Source organism: Tasmannia lanceolata, unplaced genomic scaffold, assembly GCF_043159265.1.
Source record: "Tasmannia lanceolata isolate RefF3 unplaced genomic scaffold, GAP_Taslan_0.1 ptg000019l, whole genome shotgun sequence".
In the NCBI taxonomy this organism is placed as follows: domain Eukaryota; kingdom Viridiplantae; phylum Streptophyta; class Magnoliopsida; order Canellales; family Winteraceae; genus Tasmannia; species Tasmannia lanceolata.
In genome coordinates, this window is record NW_027518696.1 from 8884671 (window position 1) to 8899167 (window position 14497).

At 37.5% G+C, this 14497-nt stretch overlaps 1 protein-coding gene and 1 pseudogene across 1 annotated transcript; both read right to left on the minus strand.

Annotated features, from left to right (window-relative positions):
• Window positions 1-1663: 1663 nt before the first annotated feature.
• LOC143853293 (UPF0481 protein At3g47200-like) lies at window positions 1664-11047 on the minus strand (annotated as a pseudogene).
• A 1255-nt stretch (window positions 11048-12302) lies between these two features.
• LOC143853295 (UPF0481 protein At3g47200-like) lies at window positions 12303-13875 on the minus strand. The gene has a single exon (XM_077363012.1). The coding sequence runs from the start codon at window positions 13850-13852 to the stop codon at window positions 12479-12481; it is 1374 nt and encodes a 457-aa protein (XP_077219127.1). The 5' UTR covers window positions 13853-13875; the 3' UTR covers window positions 12303-12478.
• Between the last annotated feature and the right edge of the window lie 622 nt (window positions 13876-14497).

Consider the following 14497-nt stretch of genomic DNA (forward strand, 5'->3'; position numbering starts at 1 on the left):
TGAGAATGGTTCACCGCTGAAGGATAAACTCACCCCCTTTAACGTTTTTCTTTGCCTTTAAAACTTAATGAATAACGTTAAAGGGGGATTTTATCCATCAGAGAAGGGAAAATACCATTCCCCTAAAAATTTTAAAATAATAAAACTACCCTCAACCTTCTCTCATTGCACACACACACTCTATCCATTCTCCACTCTGGTAACGTGAACACTTGGTGTAGCCAGCAACCGAATGGTTTAGGGGAGTGATATATTCGACCCCTTTTCTTCCTCGGGCCACCCCCTCTATTGTGTTATGACTATAGCCTTTTCACAGTGGAAAATGGTTGTCCACAAAAGAAAAAGGGGGCAAATACATCATTTTCTTGTTTAGATCTTTGAAAAAAAAAAAAAAACCGAGCAATGATAGATACAAGGGAGCCCTTGCATAAAGAGTGGCAAAAGGGCTCTTCATTGGATCACGCCATTTTCAGTTACATTTTAAAATCGGTTGAAAAAGAAAAATTAGTTACATTTGTTGACGTGAATCCAATTATGAGCCCTTTTGCGGCTCTTTATTCAAGGGCTCCCTTGTATCTATCATTCCTCAAAAAATACATAGCCTATGCACAAACATCATACAATGTATATTTCAAGAAAAAAAATTACATGGGCCCACTTTGTTCGAAGATTCAAATTGCCGCTAAAATCATCGCCATAGGGTGATCCTAACCTAGATAGAGAATTATATATGGTGTCATTCGTTAGCAAATTGGAGGGCTAGGGTCATCCAATGGAGATGATTTTTGAAACATAGCCTATTTACATTGAGGCCAAACAATTGATTGGTTTAGATCTTGGAACAATGATCACGAACGCCATTTAATCTCTTCTTTATGTGCTATAATAGGTGGGCCCCATCTTCTTCGAAGGGGCAACAAAAAAAGTATATGGATACGACATATACAGTGGGACACCACGTTGTTTGAAGGCCTTTTCACAACAAAAAATATGTGCACCTAATTATGGAGGCCATATAGGATCCAACCCATTCACTTGTTTGGCTTCAATGTAAATAGGTTGTGACCCAAAAATCATCTCCATAGGATGATCCTAACCCTCCGATATGTAGAAGAACGACACCATATATAATTCTTTACAGATCAAAAGAGTTAGGGTCATCCTAATGATATGACTTCCGAGGCAAGGCCGATTTATGTTGGGGCCCATTAAATGAACGGTTTAGATCTTTGAACAAAGTGAGCCCAAGTGATTTTTCAAAAAATATACATCGTATGATGTCTGCTTATAGATGATGGGCCTTCTTTATTAAAAATCTAAACAAAGGGAAATGATATATTCGCATGCAGGTGATATTTACACGCCTTTTAATTCTGCGGACACCCATTTCAAACCTTTTTCACCGGTTAAAAGAAAGTAGCCAGTTGGCACAATCAGTGTTACAAAAACTCTCCAGCCATGAACAGGTGGTTCGAACCACAGCAATTCTGACATGAACTTGGGTTCGTCAGTTAAAAACTTCTAGACTGGCAAAAGGTTTACTAATTAATTCATTTCTTCAAACATGATATAGAATTGTTCTTACCGTAACAATTTCAAATGAAATTAGAATTAATCATATGATAATTGTTCTTTGCTAAACGATTTACTATTTCAAATGAAATTAGAACTGAGGAGGGTGGGCATACGAGAAGACTGAGATGAAGGTCTGCGTGAATGTGAACGTGAGAATGAGAATGGCAGCAACCAGAGACATCATGGTCCATGGATTGTTGAAATAACGACGCATCAAATTTGCCCTCCAGACGTGCCAATTGGTCTCACAATATTTGTTCACATCCTTGAACAGGCAGGAGAAGAAACAATTTTCGAAATAGACGCCAACTGCCTTCCCTAACTGGTTGAATAGAAGCGCCGCCTCTTCATCACTACCCAACGTATGTTCTATGATCTTATTATGCTTGAGTATGGCAACATCGTTCGGCGTATTGATGAGACAATTTATCAAGATGGCGTAGCTTGTGAAATGAGCTCCGGATATTGGAAAGCATTGCTCGAAGGCAATAAAGTTTCGAAAGAGAGAATTGGTACAATCATAGATTGGGAAATGTGGGATTTCCATCACTCCTTTACTGAAATTTACATCCAAGAAACTACCCATGCTCTTCTTCTGCTTGAACTTAACTCCTGCCTCTTTGAGCTCTGTTGCAGAGGGGATCGACTTGGGCGGTGCGGGCCGTCTTTTGTTCCACGAAGCCAGGGACCTGTCTGTGAAAGCAAGACGGGGCAAGTAGCAATAGTAAGAGCAGAATTCGCGTGATTTCTTGTTAACCGGCAAGAAACTAGAATGAAACAAGTGTAGTAGATGAAGGACTTTTCTGGGGTCTTCGGCTGTAGTTTTAATTCCATTGTTTCCGTGCGAGAGATGATTGAAGAAATCAAGGGCGAGCTGTAAGAGAGAAGGGGTGCGCGACTTGTTGACAAGCTCGAGTAAAGACTGTAAGACAAAGAAAGGGAGTTGGTTCTGTAAGCCCAAGGGTTCCCCATGGGTTCATTCAATCAACTTGTTTTGATGATTAACAAACGCAAATTGATTAGTTGTTTATGGACTGATCATTTGCCTTGAGTGTTGTGCTTTAGACAGGTCCTACACAAGTCAAATCATACTAGCACGCACCTTGTTGGCCTATGCTTAAAGATGAACCAAACACAATGGCAAAGGAGCTTGGAACATACTTGGACCAATCACACCTTGGAAGTACCAAAGAGAAGCTCATCATCAACCATCTCAAAGCATTGAACAAACAAAGAAAGTTCATGAAGGCCAAAGGTCGAGGATCAAGAACCTAATGCAAAGGACCAAGGAGCTTGTACCACAACTTGAAGATGTCAAGCATGGAAGCTCAACCATAGAAGATCCCAGCTCAAAAGAAGAGTTCAAGAGAGTGATAGAAAGGGTAGAATGTATTCTTATCTCTCTTGCATTTCCTCTTGTCAAGGCACATTGTTTAAACCCCTAAAAATATGTTTTTCAAAGAGACTAACACACCCTTTAAGGACTTAAATGGATAAGTGAATGGCCATGGTGGTGTACCAACATGTTGGGACCCATATGGCATTCAACACAAGAATGAACAAAACAGAGTTCCGAAGCAACAACCTGGACCAGCAACTAAATCCTATCAAAACTTATTTAAAACATTTTCAAATATTTTTGAAAATATTTTTAACAGATAGCTCTCATTTTTCTCATATCCGTAGAGTATAGGAACGTCAAAATCCGACGAGAAATGAGGGAGATATGAATTTTACAAGTTCGACAATGTTTGCTGGAAACCAGTCTCGGAACTCCGAGAATTATTCTCGGAGCTCCGAGCTCGGAACTCCGAGAACATTCTCGGAGCTCCGAGAACATTCTCGGAGCTCCGAGAAATGCACCAGATTCTAAACTTAAAGGCTCTGTTTGAATTCTCGGAACTCCGAGAATTTCGCTCGGAACTCCGAGAATTTCTCTCGGAACTCCGAGAAATGTTTTTCTTCAAAAAAATATAGCCGTTGGGGTGCAACGGCTAGTTGATTTTTTGACCCAGTTTTGACTGTTTTACCCCCCAAACGGTCACATGGAGTTGGGACTTTATATATACCCATTCAAGGGTCCAAAACACTAGAGGAACATTGTCCAACTTCAAGAAACCATAGAAAATCATTTGTGAACTATTTTTGGGTTAAATTCTCTCACCAACCAAACTCTTTGTGCCTTGATTTGAGAAAATCTTTTGAGATTGGTTTAGGCTTAAACTTGTTTATTCTTGAGAGCATCATTGGAGCTTCAACTTGCATTTTAGCCTACATAGAGGCAAAGCTTTTATCTTCTTCTTTATTCGATCGGTGGCAAGGGCATCCGTTGTTTTTAATTCCCTTGGGTGAACCGCTTAGAACTCGGCGGAGAAGGAGAGTCATTGTAAAGGTGGAAGGGCATCCTTATTTAATTCCCTTGGAGTGTAAAAGCCTCGGAGCCGGGCGTCGTGGAGGTCTCAATAGTGGAAATCCTCAAGTGCGACCTTGAGAAGAGTGGAGTAGGCCGTTTGCCGAACCACTATAAATCTTTGTGTCACTTGTGTGATTGGTATTTCTCTCACTACCTCTCACTCTCTTATTTGATTATTTGTGCTTAGAATTGAGTGAGTAGTTAGCATTGATAATCAACCTAAATATCTTAACCTTGCTAACTAGGCTATATTAAAATTACCTAATTAAGTTTGCTAATCAACAAGGGTTTTGAACTTATATTTGTAATATTGTTTAAGTTCAACTATTTCAAACTTAATTAAACAAGGGATAATTCTTTGGTGAAATCTTAGGAAAAGTTTTTAAAAGGTAAAGATTTTATAAACATCCTATTCACCCCCCCTCTAGGTTGCCAAACCAAATCACTACTTGGATTTCAATTGGTATCAAAGCTTGGGCTCTTGATTAAGACCCTAACCGGTTAAGAGTTAAAAGATCAAACTTTTTGGCAACTTAAAAGATGGGATCTAGACTACCTATTTTGGATGGTTCGGATTATGGATCATGGTTGATCCATATGAAGACATACTTAAAAGGTCTAGATAAAGATATGATAAAGATAATTGAAAATGGATTTATGTTAAATGCTAGATCTAAAGGATTAAATGAATATAATAAAAAATTATCTTTACTAAATACAAAAGCCCTAATTGCAACATGTTGTGCATTACCACCACACATTTATGAGAAAGTATCCTCTTGTAAAAATGCTAAAAATATTTTGGACTCTATTGAAAATCTTCAAAATCAAAACATGTGCTTAATGGGATTATCTAATGAAGACCCCTTGGATAATGCCGAATTCACACTTGAAGAACTTGTTGAAAATGTCCAAGAATTACATAAGAAACTTGAGGATCAACTAGCTAAGAATTCAAACTTGAAAAATAATTTAGCTAGTATTCACAAGGAGTTTAGGTCACTAGAAATAGATCATGCACATCTTAGTGAAGAAAATAAAATTTTTAAAAAAGATTTTATTGAACTAAGTAATACCATTGCTTCACTAAGAGAGGAAAATCAACTCCTTAAAGAAGAAGAAGAGAAAATCAAAATGCTTTCATCTCTTGAATTAATAAATTTTAAAACGGAAATCAATGACTTAAACATCAAGAATGAAATATTAAGGTTGGAAAATCATAAGTTACAAGAGAATGTAAAATTCAATTACCATCATGATCACTCTTGTAATTCATCATGTTCATCCCGTCCATCTACCCACTCTTATGCATCTTGTGACTATTGTGGTAGATTTGGACATTACAAGTTTAAATGTACTTTTAAACTTGTAAAAAGTAGTAAGTTTGTTTGGGTTAAAAAGGACTTATCACCTAGGACAAACTTGCTTAGAACCAAGATGGTTTGGGTTCCAAAACCCCTAACATGATCTATATTGTGTTTATTTTAGATTAGGAGATGTGCTTTAATTGAATATCATTTGAAAATATATTTGTTGATACAATGTGCTTGTTCTTGTTTAATTTTTTTTGTATCAATACATGTTGTGCCTAAAATTGAAATTCATTTAAAAAACATGTGTATATAGATATCATATGCTCATATTTGCTTAACATATATCTATATATATCACCTTAAAATTCAAACTCTATATGATTAAATGTAATTAATTTGAGACTTTGATATGATGAGCCTAATTGAATATCATTTTGAGTTTCCTAGTTTAAGTGCCCACATATACTTAAAAATCATCATACACTTAAAATATGTCATTCATCCACATGACAACCACAATAGAGCATTCAATGTGAAAACCATAAATTGATCCTTATAGAATATACAACAACATCTCTTGCCCATGTGTTCAAATTAAAAGCTTCAAGTACATCTTTAAAATTTGAACCCGTTTTGGTAGTTGCTATGAGTTAGGCTAATTGATCACATCATTCTAGAAAAACCAAAAGAAAAGAAACCCATAGGTTTTAAGGCTTGAACTTAAATGAAATTATTTTTGGCAATCAAATAGTATTTGAGCAAAAATTGAGAAAATGCCAAAGTACTATTCTTTGAACTTTATTTTGGACAAACATGGCACTTGCTAGACAATTGAGTATTTAATTTTTTTAATATATCATTTCTAGCAAAACTAAGGTATTAGATGCTATGTCTAAGAATTCACTTCAAATCCCTTCTTAGACAACTTTTTGTGCCCTAGGTGAACGAACATGCACCTAGTTGTCCTATCAAAATCCATTCTATTACATGCTTAATGATTTTCATCAAATCTAATAAGAATCATAGATGGGTTAAAAATTAGTGTATTTCCAAAGAGCTTTAATTGGATAATCTCATGAATAAGATGAACCTTAATATGTACAGATATGTTATATGTATTTTGTTCAAGTAGTCATGAAAGTTCATAAATGGAATACATGTGTCCAAGGTAGTTTGCATCATTTGATACATATATATTATAAAATCCTTGGATCTTTCCCTAAGTTCATAAAAGGATATATATTATATAGGAAAGTTAAATCATGAATCTAGATTCAATGTATGACTTGAAATGAAAATATCATAGAAATCTAGAATCATATTTGGGCATTTACTCACTTGAGTAAAATTAAAATTCACTAAGGTGGTTGTATGTATTAGATTGTGATGGGAACATGTGCCTCCCACACATTTTTTGGTTTTCAATAAGGCTTATGCACCTTGTGCCTAATGCCTTGTCATTTTACATGTGGTTGTGGATGTAGATGTAATGTTTGGACCATGTACATTATGTGTCATGTCCTTTGTGTCCAAACATGGTAAATTATCCATGGAAACCTTGATGATCATATCTTTCTCATAAGGTATACTCTCACCTTTATGAATCATGGATGTCTCTCTAAGACATGGTATTTTATTGACTATTCTCACTATGTCTTAGTCCTATAGAATGAACTCAAATTGGTATATACATATTCTATGGTTATCACCCCTTGTTTGATAATATCTATACATATGAGATGTTAAACCTTAATCTTAAAAGTCACTCAATTAGTACCCTTAGCCTTCTTAGATTCTAAGAGGGAGATGGTACATTCACATTAATTAAAATATCTAACAAATTGGCCTTGTGCCAACATCTCAAACATGAATAGGTATACATTTATATGTGATCACCCTAGCTACTTATGTATATTACATACTTAGGGTAGTAAAGCGTGAATTTGAAAAATATTAAATCACATTCAGAGGGAGCATGAGCGAAAGATTGAAAATCTTTTGTGCTATGCTTGTTTATCATGATGAGCTAAACTATGGCTATCATTTTATCATGATAAACCGACACTTGGAGAGTAAGTGTCATTGTAGCCCAATGGTTGAGTTTAACTTGGTATCTTTTGGAAAATATATCCAAAAACCTTTGGAGTCTATGCAAGGACATCCCTTTGGATTCATGCATTGCATGACTCATTTTCAAAGGAGGAGCTTAGTATGATAAGATTTTGTCTTAAATGGCTTATCATATGATATTAAATGTGTATATCATTATGCATATGATAAGTACACTCATTTGGAGCATTGTTGCTCCATATGGATTATGATCGGGCTTGTCTTGTGTTTTTCAAGTGTAGTTGAAGACAAGAAGCCCATTGCCTAGATGTTAGTGTCATATCCTTTAGGCGTCTTGAGTTATCTTGGATGGTCTAATATGATATCATCTATTCCAAGAATAAGTTTTGGTGGCCAAGTATTCCATTGTCATATCTTTGGCTTATTCTGTCATGCCATGCCTTAAATCTTAGGTTTATCTAAGGCCATTGACAAATACTAAGGGGGAGAGCTAATTGTTGCTATCTTTATGTTTATATGGATCATTGTAAGATGCTAATACTATCCATTCAAACATTTCCTCACTAATTATGCTAAAAATTGCATATCATTAGATTTAAAAAAAAAAGAAAAATAAAAAATGGGGCCTATCATGCTAAACTATACACTTGCTTGTTTTTCTTTCATGATAAGTAAACTATAAGCTTTAACTTACTAATCTATTATTATATTACGGGTCATAGGGTAGATTTATATTGGATATATATATATATATACTAAGATACACCCTAAAAATTTGTGCTAAAATTGAAATGTCTCTTTGTTTTGCCAACATAAGCTTGATTTGTTTTGTGATTATTCATTTCCTATGTTGATTGTCTCTTATCATGCCATATATACTTTGGATTATACTTTGATTTTAATTGCTAACTCATGATAAGAAGTTAGGGGGAGCATCATATTTTCATTGAATATCTTTGATGCTTTATGTAATTGTGCTTAAATGCTTAATCCTTCCTTTTTGCTAATGCCAAAAGGGGGAGAATTTGTATAATTGATTAGATCCATTACCATATGCATTCTTGTATTATAACTTGTTAAATATAACTCATGCATATGTTGAGGGGGAGTAGTAATGATTATTTTGTCTATCTTATCCTCATAAGAGGTTCCTCCCACCTATCTAATCAATTTGGTTTGTCATCATCAAAAAGGGGGAGATTGTAAGCCCAAGGGTTCCCCATGGGTTCATTCAATCAACTTGTTTTGATGATTAACAAATGCAAATTGATTAGTTGTTTATGGACTGATCATTTGCCTTGAGTGTTGTGCTTTAGACAGGTCCTACACAAGTCAAATCATACTAGCACGCACCTTGTTGGCCTATGCTTGAAGATGAACCAAACACAATGGCAAAGGAGCTTGGAACATACTTGGACCAATCACACCTTGGAAGTACCAAGGAGAAGCTCATCATCAACCATCTCAAAGCATTGAACAAACAAAGAAAGTTCATGAAGGCCAAAGGTCGAGGATCAAGAACCTAATGCAAAGGACCAAGGAGCTTGTACCACAACTTGAAGATGTCAAGCATGGAAGCTCAACCATAGAAGATCCTAGCTCAAAAGAAGAGTTCAAGAGAGTGATAGAAAGGGTAGAATGTATTCCTATCTCTCTTGCATTTCCTCTTGTCAAGGCACATTGTTTAAACCCCTAAAAATATGTTTTTCAAAGAGACTAACACACCCTTTAAGGACTTAAATGGATAAGTGAATGGCCATGGTGGTGTACCAACATGTTGGGACCCATATGGCATTCAACACAAGAATGAACAAAACAGAGTTCCGAAGCAACAACCTGGACCAGCAACTAAATCCTATCAAAACTTATTTAAAACATTTTCAAATATTTTTGAAAATATTTTTAACAGATAGCTCTCATTTTTCTCATATCCGTAGAGTATAGGAACGTCAAAATCCGACGAGAAATGAGGGATATATGAATTTTACAAGTTCGACACTGTTTGCTGGAAACCAGTCTCGGAACTCCGAGAATTCTTCTCGGAGCTCCGAGCTCGGAACTCCGAGAACATTCTCGGAGCTCCGAGAAATGCACCAGATTCTAAACTTAAAGGCTCTGTTTGAATTCTCGGAACTCCGAGAATTTGCTCGGAACTCCGAGAATTTCGCTCGGAACTCCGAGAAATGTTTTTCTTCAAAAAAATATAGCCGTTGGGGTGCAACGGCTAGTTGATTTTTTGACCCAGTTTTGACTGTTTTACCCCCAAACGATCACATGGAGTTGGGACTTTATATATACCCATTCAAGGGTCCAAAACACTAGAGGAACATTGTCCAACTTCAAGAAACCATAGAAAATCATTTGTGAACTATTTTTGGGTTAAATTCTCTCACCAACCAAACTCTTTGTGCCTTGATTTGAGAAAATCTTTTGAGATTGGTTTAGGCTTAAACTTGTTTATTCTTGAGAGCATCCTTGGAGCTTCAACTTGCATTGTAGCCTACATAGAGGCAAAGCTTTTATCTTCTTCTTTATTCGATCGGTGGCAAGGGCATCCGTTGTTTTTAATTCCCTTGGGTGAACCGCTTAGAACTCGGCGGAGAAGGAGAGTCATTGTAAAGGTGGAAGGGCAGCCTTATTTAATTCCCTTGGAGTGTAAAAGCCTCGGAGCCGGGCGTCGTGGAGGTCTCAATAGTGGAAATCCTCAAGTGCGACCTTGAGAAGAGTGGAGTAGGCCGTTTGCCGAACCACTATAAATCTTTATGTCACTTGTGTGATTGGTATTTCTCTCACTCCCTCTCACTTTCTTATTTGATTATTTGTGCTTAGAATTGAGTGAGTAGTTAGCATTGATAATCAACCTAAATATCTTAACCTTGCTAACTAGGCTATATTAAAATTACCTAATTAAGTTTGCTAATCAACAAGGGTTTTGAACTTATATTTGTAATATTGTTTAAGTTCAACTATTTCAAACTTAATTAAACAAGGGATAAGTCTTTGGTGAAATCTTAGGAAAAGTTTTTAAAAGGTAAAGATTTTATAAACATCCTATTCACCCCCCCTCTAGGTTGCCAAACCAAGTCACTACTTGGATTTCAGGTTCTCTAGAAGGAGCATGTCATGGGCTACAAGGGGAAGCATCCAATTTGTGCCATATATAGGATCTTCTGCTTCCTTCTTTCGGTCAGGAAAGAAGAAATTTCCTTCGTCCATGGCCTTCTTCCACTCGATCATTGTCTCCTTGCTCTTGAGGAAAAGCTCAACGATGAAACAGCCGTCCACCACCATCATTTGGACCAATTCATGGCTCTCGAGGTGATCAATGCTTTCGGAGTAGCAGCTTCGCGCTTGCGACTCCAATGCCTTGATCGCTGCTATGTAATTCTCTAAGCTGAGATCCAAGTTTCGAGAGGATTGCATTTAGATAGCGCCACTTGTGGTCTTCCATGGATTGTAGGCATTGCTTTCCATGGTGATAGGGGCCTATGGAGATGATTTTGGGTTCGTAGGCCTTCTCATCAGTCTCATAGATGTGCTTGGGGACTCTGTAAATGCTGTGTTGATCTTTACTCGCCGGCTCGCTGGTAGTGGCTGCGAGTTTATGTCTCATGGAAGTAACCAATGCATCATCAATATCTACTGCATGTTCCATATGGTTATCTGTGTTTTCCATCATCCCTTTCTCCCCCTTCCTCTCTCAGCCTTTTCTTCCTATATAAGGAAAATGAAAATCTAGTCATAGATGTAGGCTTCTTCCCTCTTTCCTCGATTCTTCCTGCTTTTCTTTCTTCTCACCAAAGTCCCATTGATCAACAGCCTTGATCAACGGTTCAACCAGAAAATGTAAGTGGGCCACGGCCAGTTGTTTGACTATTGGGTACAACATAGTTGCTGCCCTTGGTGTTTGATCCAAGGGCAGCCTCTTATAAAATCGGCTGCAGATACACACGGACCCATACAAAAACTCTCTTAAATGGCAGTTTTTTCTCAGTTCTAGTTGCAGTTTGTAAATGGCTGTGTTAGTTTAGATGGGTGTTAAGACTTTTTTCTCTTAATTGAATTTTAAGGAGTCAATACTTTTAGGTCGTCTTGAAGAAAGTGTGTTAGTTTAGATGGGTGTTAAGACGCCTTTCTCTTAATTGAATTTTAAGGAGTCAATAGTTTTTGGTGGTTTCGAAGAAAGAGTCTCTGCCTGCATCAATGTTCAAATTTTATCAAGACACGCTTCCAAAGGCAAAGAGTTTTAAACTAAATGCTTTCTCATAGCTAGGGATGGGTACGAGTCAAATGGGATTTCTTAGTTGAACTATTTACTGTACCCAAGGTAAGGAACAGAACTACAAATAAAACTGTCTTCAGGATTTTTACCTGGGAAGTTTTCACCAGTATTCAACTTGAACATGCTTAAGCATTGTGCAAATATGTTTAACAATGATGTGCAGTCCCACTGCCAATGGATCCACTAATTGAATATTCTGGGTCCTAATAACTTAGTGCTAGTGCAAAATCTCATAGCAAGAATAGTGCAGATCTCCACGGAGATCTACAATTATATTTAAAAGATGATAACCAGCATTATAGCAACCAGTTTGGATAAACAGATGCTGCTGGAAAATATATAAGAATCATTAGTTCATTACTATTCGCGGAAGATCCGATCTTTGGTCCAAAAATTAATTAGTCTGTTAGACCCTTAAGGAGTTTTAACTGATTTGTAGAAGAACTTTGAGAATTCCCAAAATAGGCAGAATTCAATATCCATGCTAAATTTCATCCATGCAGCTCTATTAATTTCTTCAAACTTTGCTAATTGATGCAACTACCATGAGTACTTACTTTGCCTCCAGTCAAGCTGTCAGTGGAAACAACCACTGTTACTACAAATCTCTGGCCATGAACAAGTGATTTCGAACCACAACAATTCTGGCAAGTACTTGGGTTTATTAATTAAAAACTTACAGACTGCAAAAGGTTTACTAATAACTTCATTTCTTCAAACTTGATAGCAATCACATAAACTATCAATAAATCTAAATGAAATTAGAACAAATCAAGTGATAATTGTTCTTTGCTAGACGATCGACTAATTCAAATGAAATTAAAACTACGGAGGGCGGGCATACGAGAAGACGGAGAAGAATGTCTGTGTGAATGTGAGAGTGAGAATAAGAATGGCTGCGACAAGAGACATGATGGTCCATGGATTCCTGAAATAACGATGCACCAAGTTTGCCCTCCAGATGTGCCAATTGGTCTTGCAATATTGGTTCACATCATTGAACAAGTAGTAGAAGTAACAATCTTCGAAATCTACGGCCACCCCTTTCCCCAACCGGTTGAAAAGAATCGCCACCTCTTCATCACTACCCATCATATGTTCGATGATCTTATTCTGTTTGAGTATGGCGACATCATTTGCGGTATTGATGAGACAATCCATCAAGATGGTGTACCTTGTGAAGTGAGCTCCAGAGATTGGAAAGCATTGCTCGAAGGCGATAAAGTTTCGAAACATAGAATTGGTAAACTCATAGATTGAGAGATGTGGAATTTCCATCACCCCTTTACGGAAATCTACTTCTAAGAAGCTACCCATATCCATCTTCTTCTGCTTGAACTTGACCCCCGCCGCTTTGAGCTCTGTCGCGGAGGGGATTAACTTGGGAGGCGCGGGGCGTATGTAATAATAATAAGACAAGAAATCGAGTGCTTTCTTCTTAACTGGCAAAAAACCAGAATGAAACAAGTGTAGGAGATGAAGGATTTTTCCGCGGTCTTCATCTGTAGGATCAATTCCATTCTTTCTAGGCAAGAAATTATGAAAGAAATTGAGGGCAAGCTGCGACAGAGAAGAAGGGGTGCTCGATTTGTCGACAAGTTTGAATAAAAACTGTAAGACAAAGAAAGGGAGTTGGTTCTCTAAGAGGAGCATGTCATGGGCTACAAGGGGAAGCATCCAGTTTGTGCCATATATGGGATCTTCATCGGCTTCCTTCTTTAGAAGGAAGATCTCTTCTTCCTTCATTGCCATCTTTGCCTCGGAATTGAGGAAAAGCTCGACGATGAAACAGCCATCGAGCACCATCATTTGAACAAACTGATTGCTCTCAAAGTGGTTGATACTTTCGGAGTAGCAGCTTCGCGCTCGCACCTCCATTTTCTTGATCTCTGCTAAGTAATTCTCTAAGCTGAGATCCATGTTTCGAGAGAGGATTGCGTTTAGATACCGCCATTTGTGTTCTTCCATGGTTCGTAGGCATTGCTTTCCATGATGATACGGGCCGATGGAGATGATTTTGGGTTCGTAGGCCTTCTCATCAGTCTCATAGATGTGCTGGGGGACTATGTAAATGCTGTGTTGATCTTTACTCGCGGGCTCGCTGCTAGTGGCTGAAAGTTTCTGTCTCATGGAAGTAACCCATGCTTTATCAATATCTACTGTTGTATGTTCTCTATGGTTTTCTATGTTTTCCATCATCCGTTCTCCTCCTCCTCCTTCCTCTCTCTCTCTCTTTCTCACCCTTCTTCTTCTTCTTCTTCTTCATATAAGGAAAATGAAAATGAAGTCATAAATGTGGGCTTCACAGTTCACACTAGGCCATAGATTTAAGTAAATGTGTTGCTAGCACCACTCGCATCTCCATCATTCTCACCATGTGTGTTCAGGATTGTCTGCTCCCATGCTTAATGGAGATCCCATCTGAACAATCAAGGGTTTGATCGAACTTATTTTTGAGGGACCCATTTATAACTTCCCGTCAGAATATCATCTATTCAGGGTGGGACACTGGATTTTCCCAGATGGTTTTGTGGTGGCCCACAAAACCAACTATCATTATCAGTACATCCATGTGCTTACGATACATGGTGGGTCGAGAGTTAGATGGGAGAGTGAGCATAACCCATCTAACTTAATTATTGTCTATATGACTTTTGGAGTTTCCCCCCTTTCATTTCTACTTCTTGCCTCTTTCATCGTTTCGTCCTACTCTCCTTCTCTCCTCTCACCAACCTCCCATCTATTGACCAGAGAAGATTTTTCTCCGAATTCTAATGTCACTATTTTCAACACAACAAGTTACTAAAGAAACCCGCGTGGATAGTGATCAACGGCACTGATTAA

Excerpts from the sequence above, each read along its gene's own strand:
- LOC143853295 (XM_077363012.1), bottom strand. The coding sequence starts at position 13,852 with ATGATGGAAAACATAGAAAACCATAGAGAACATACAACAGTAGATATT.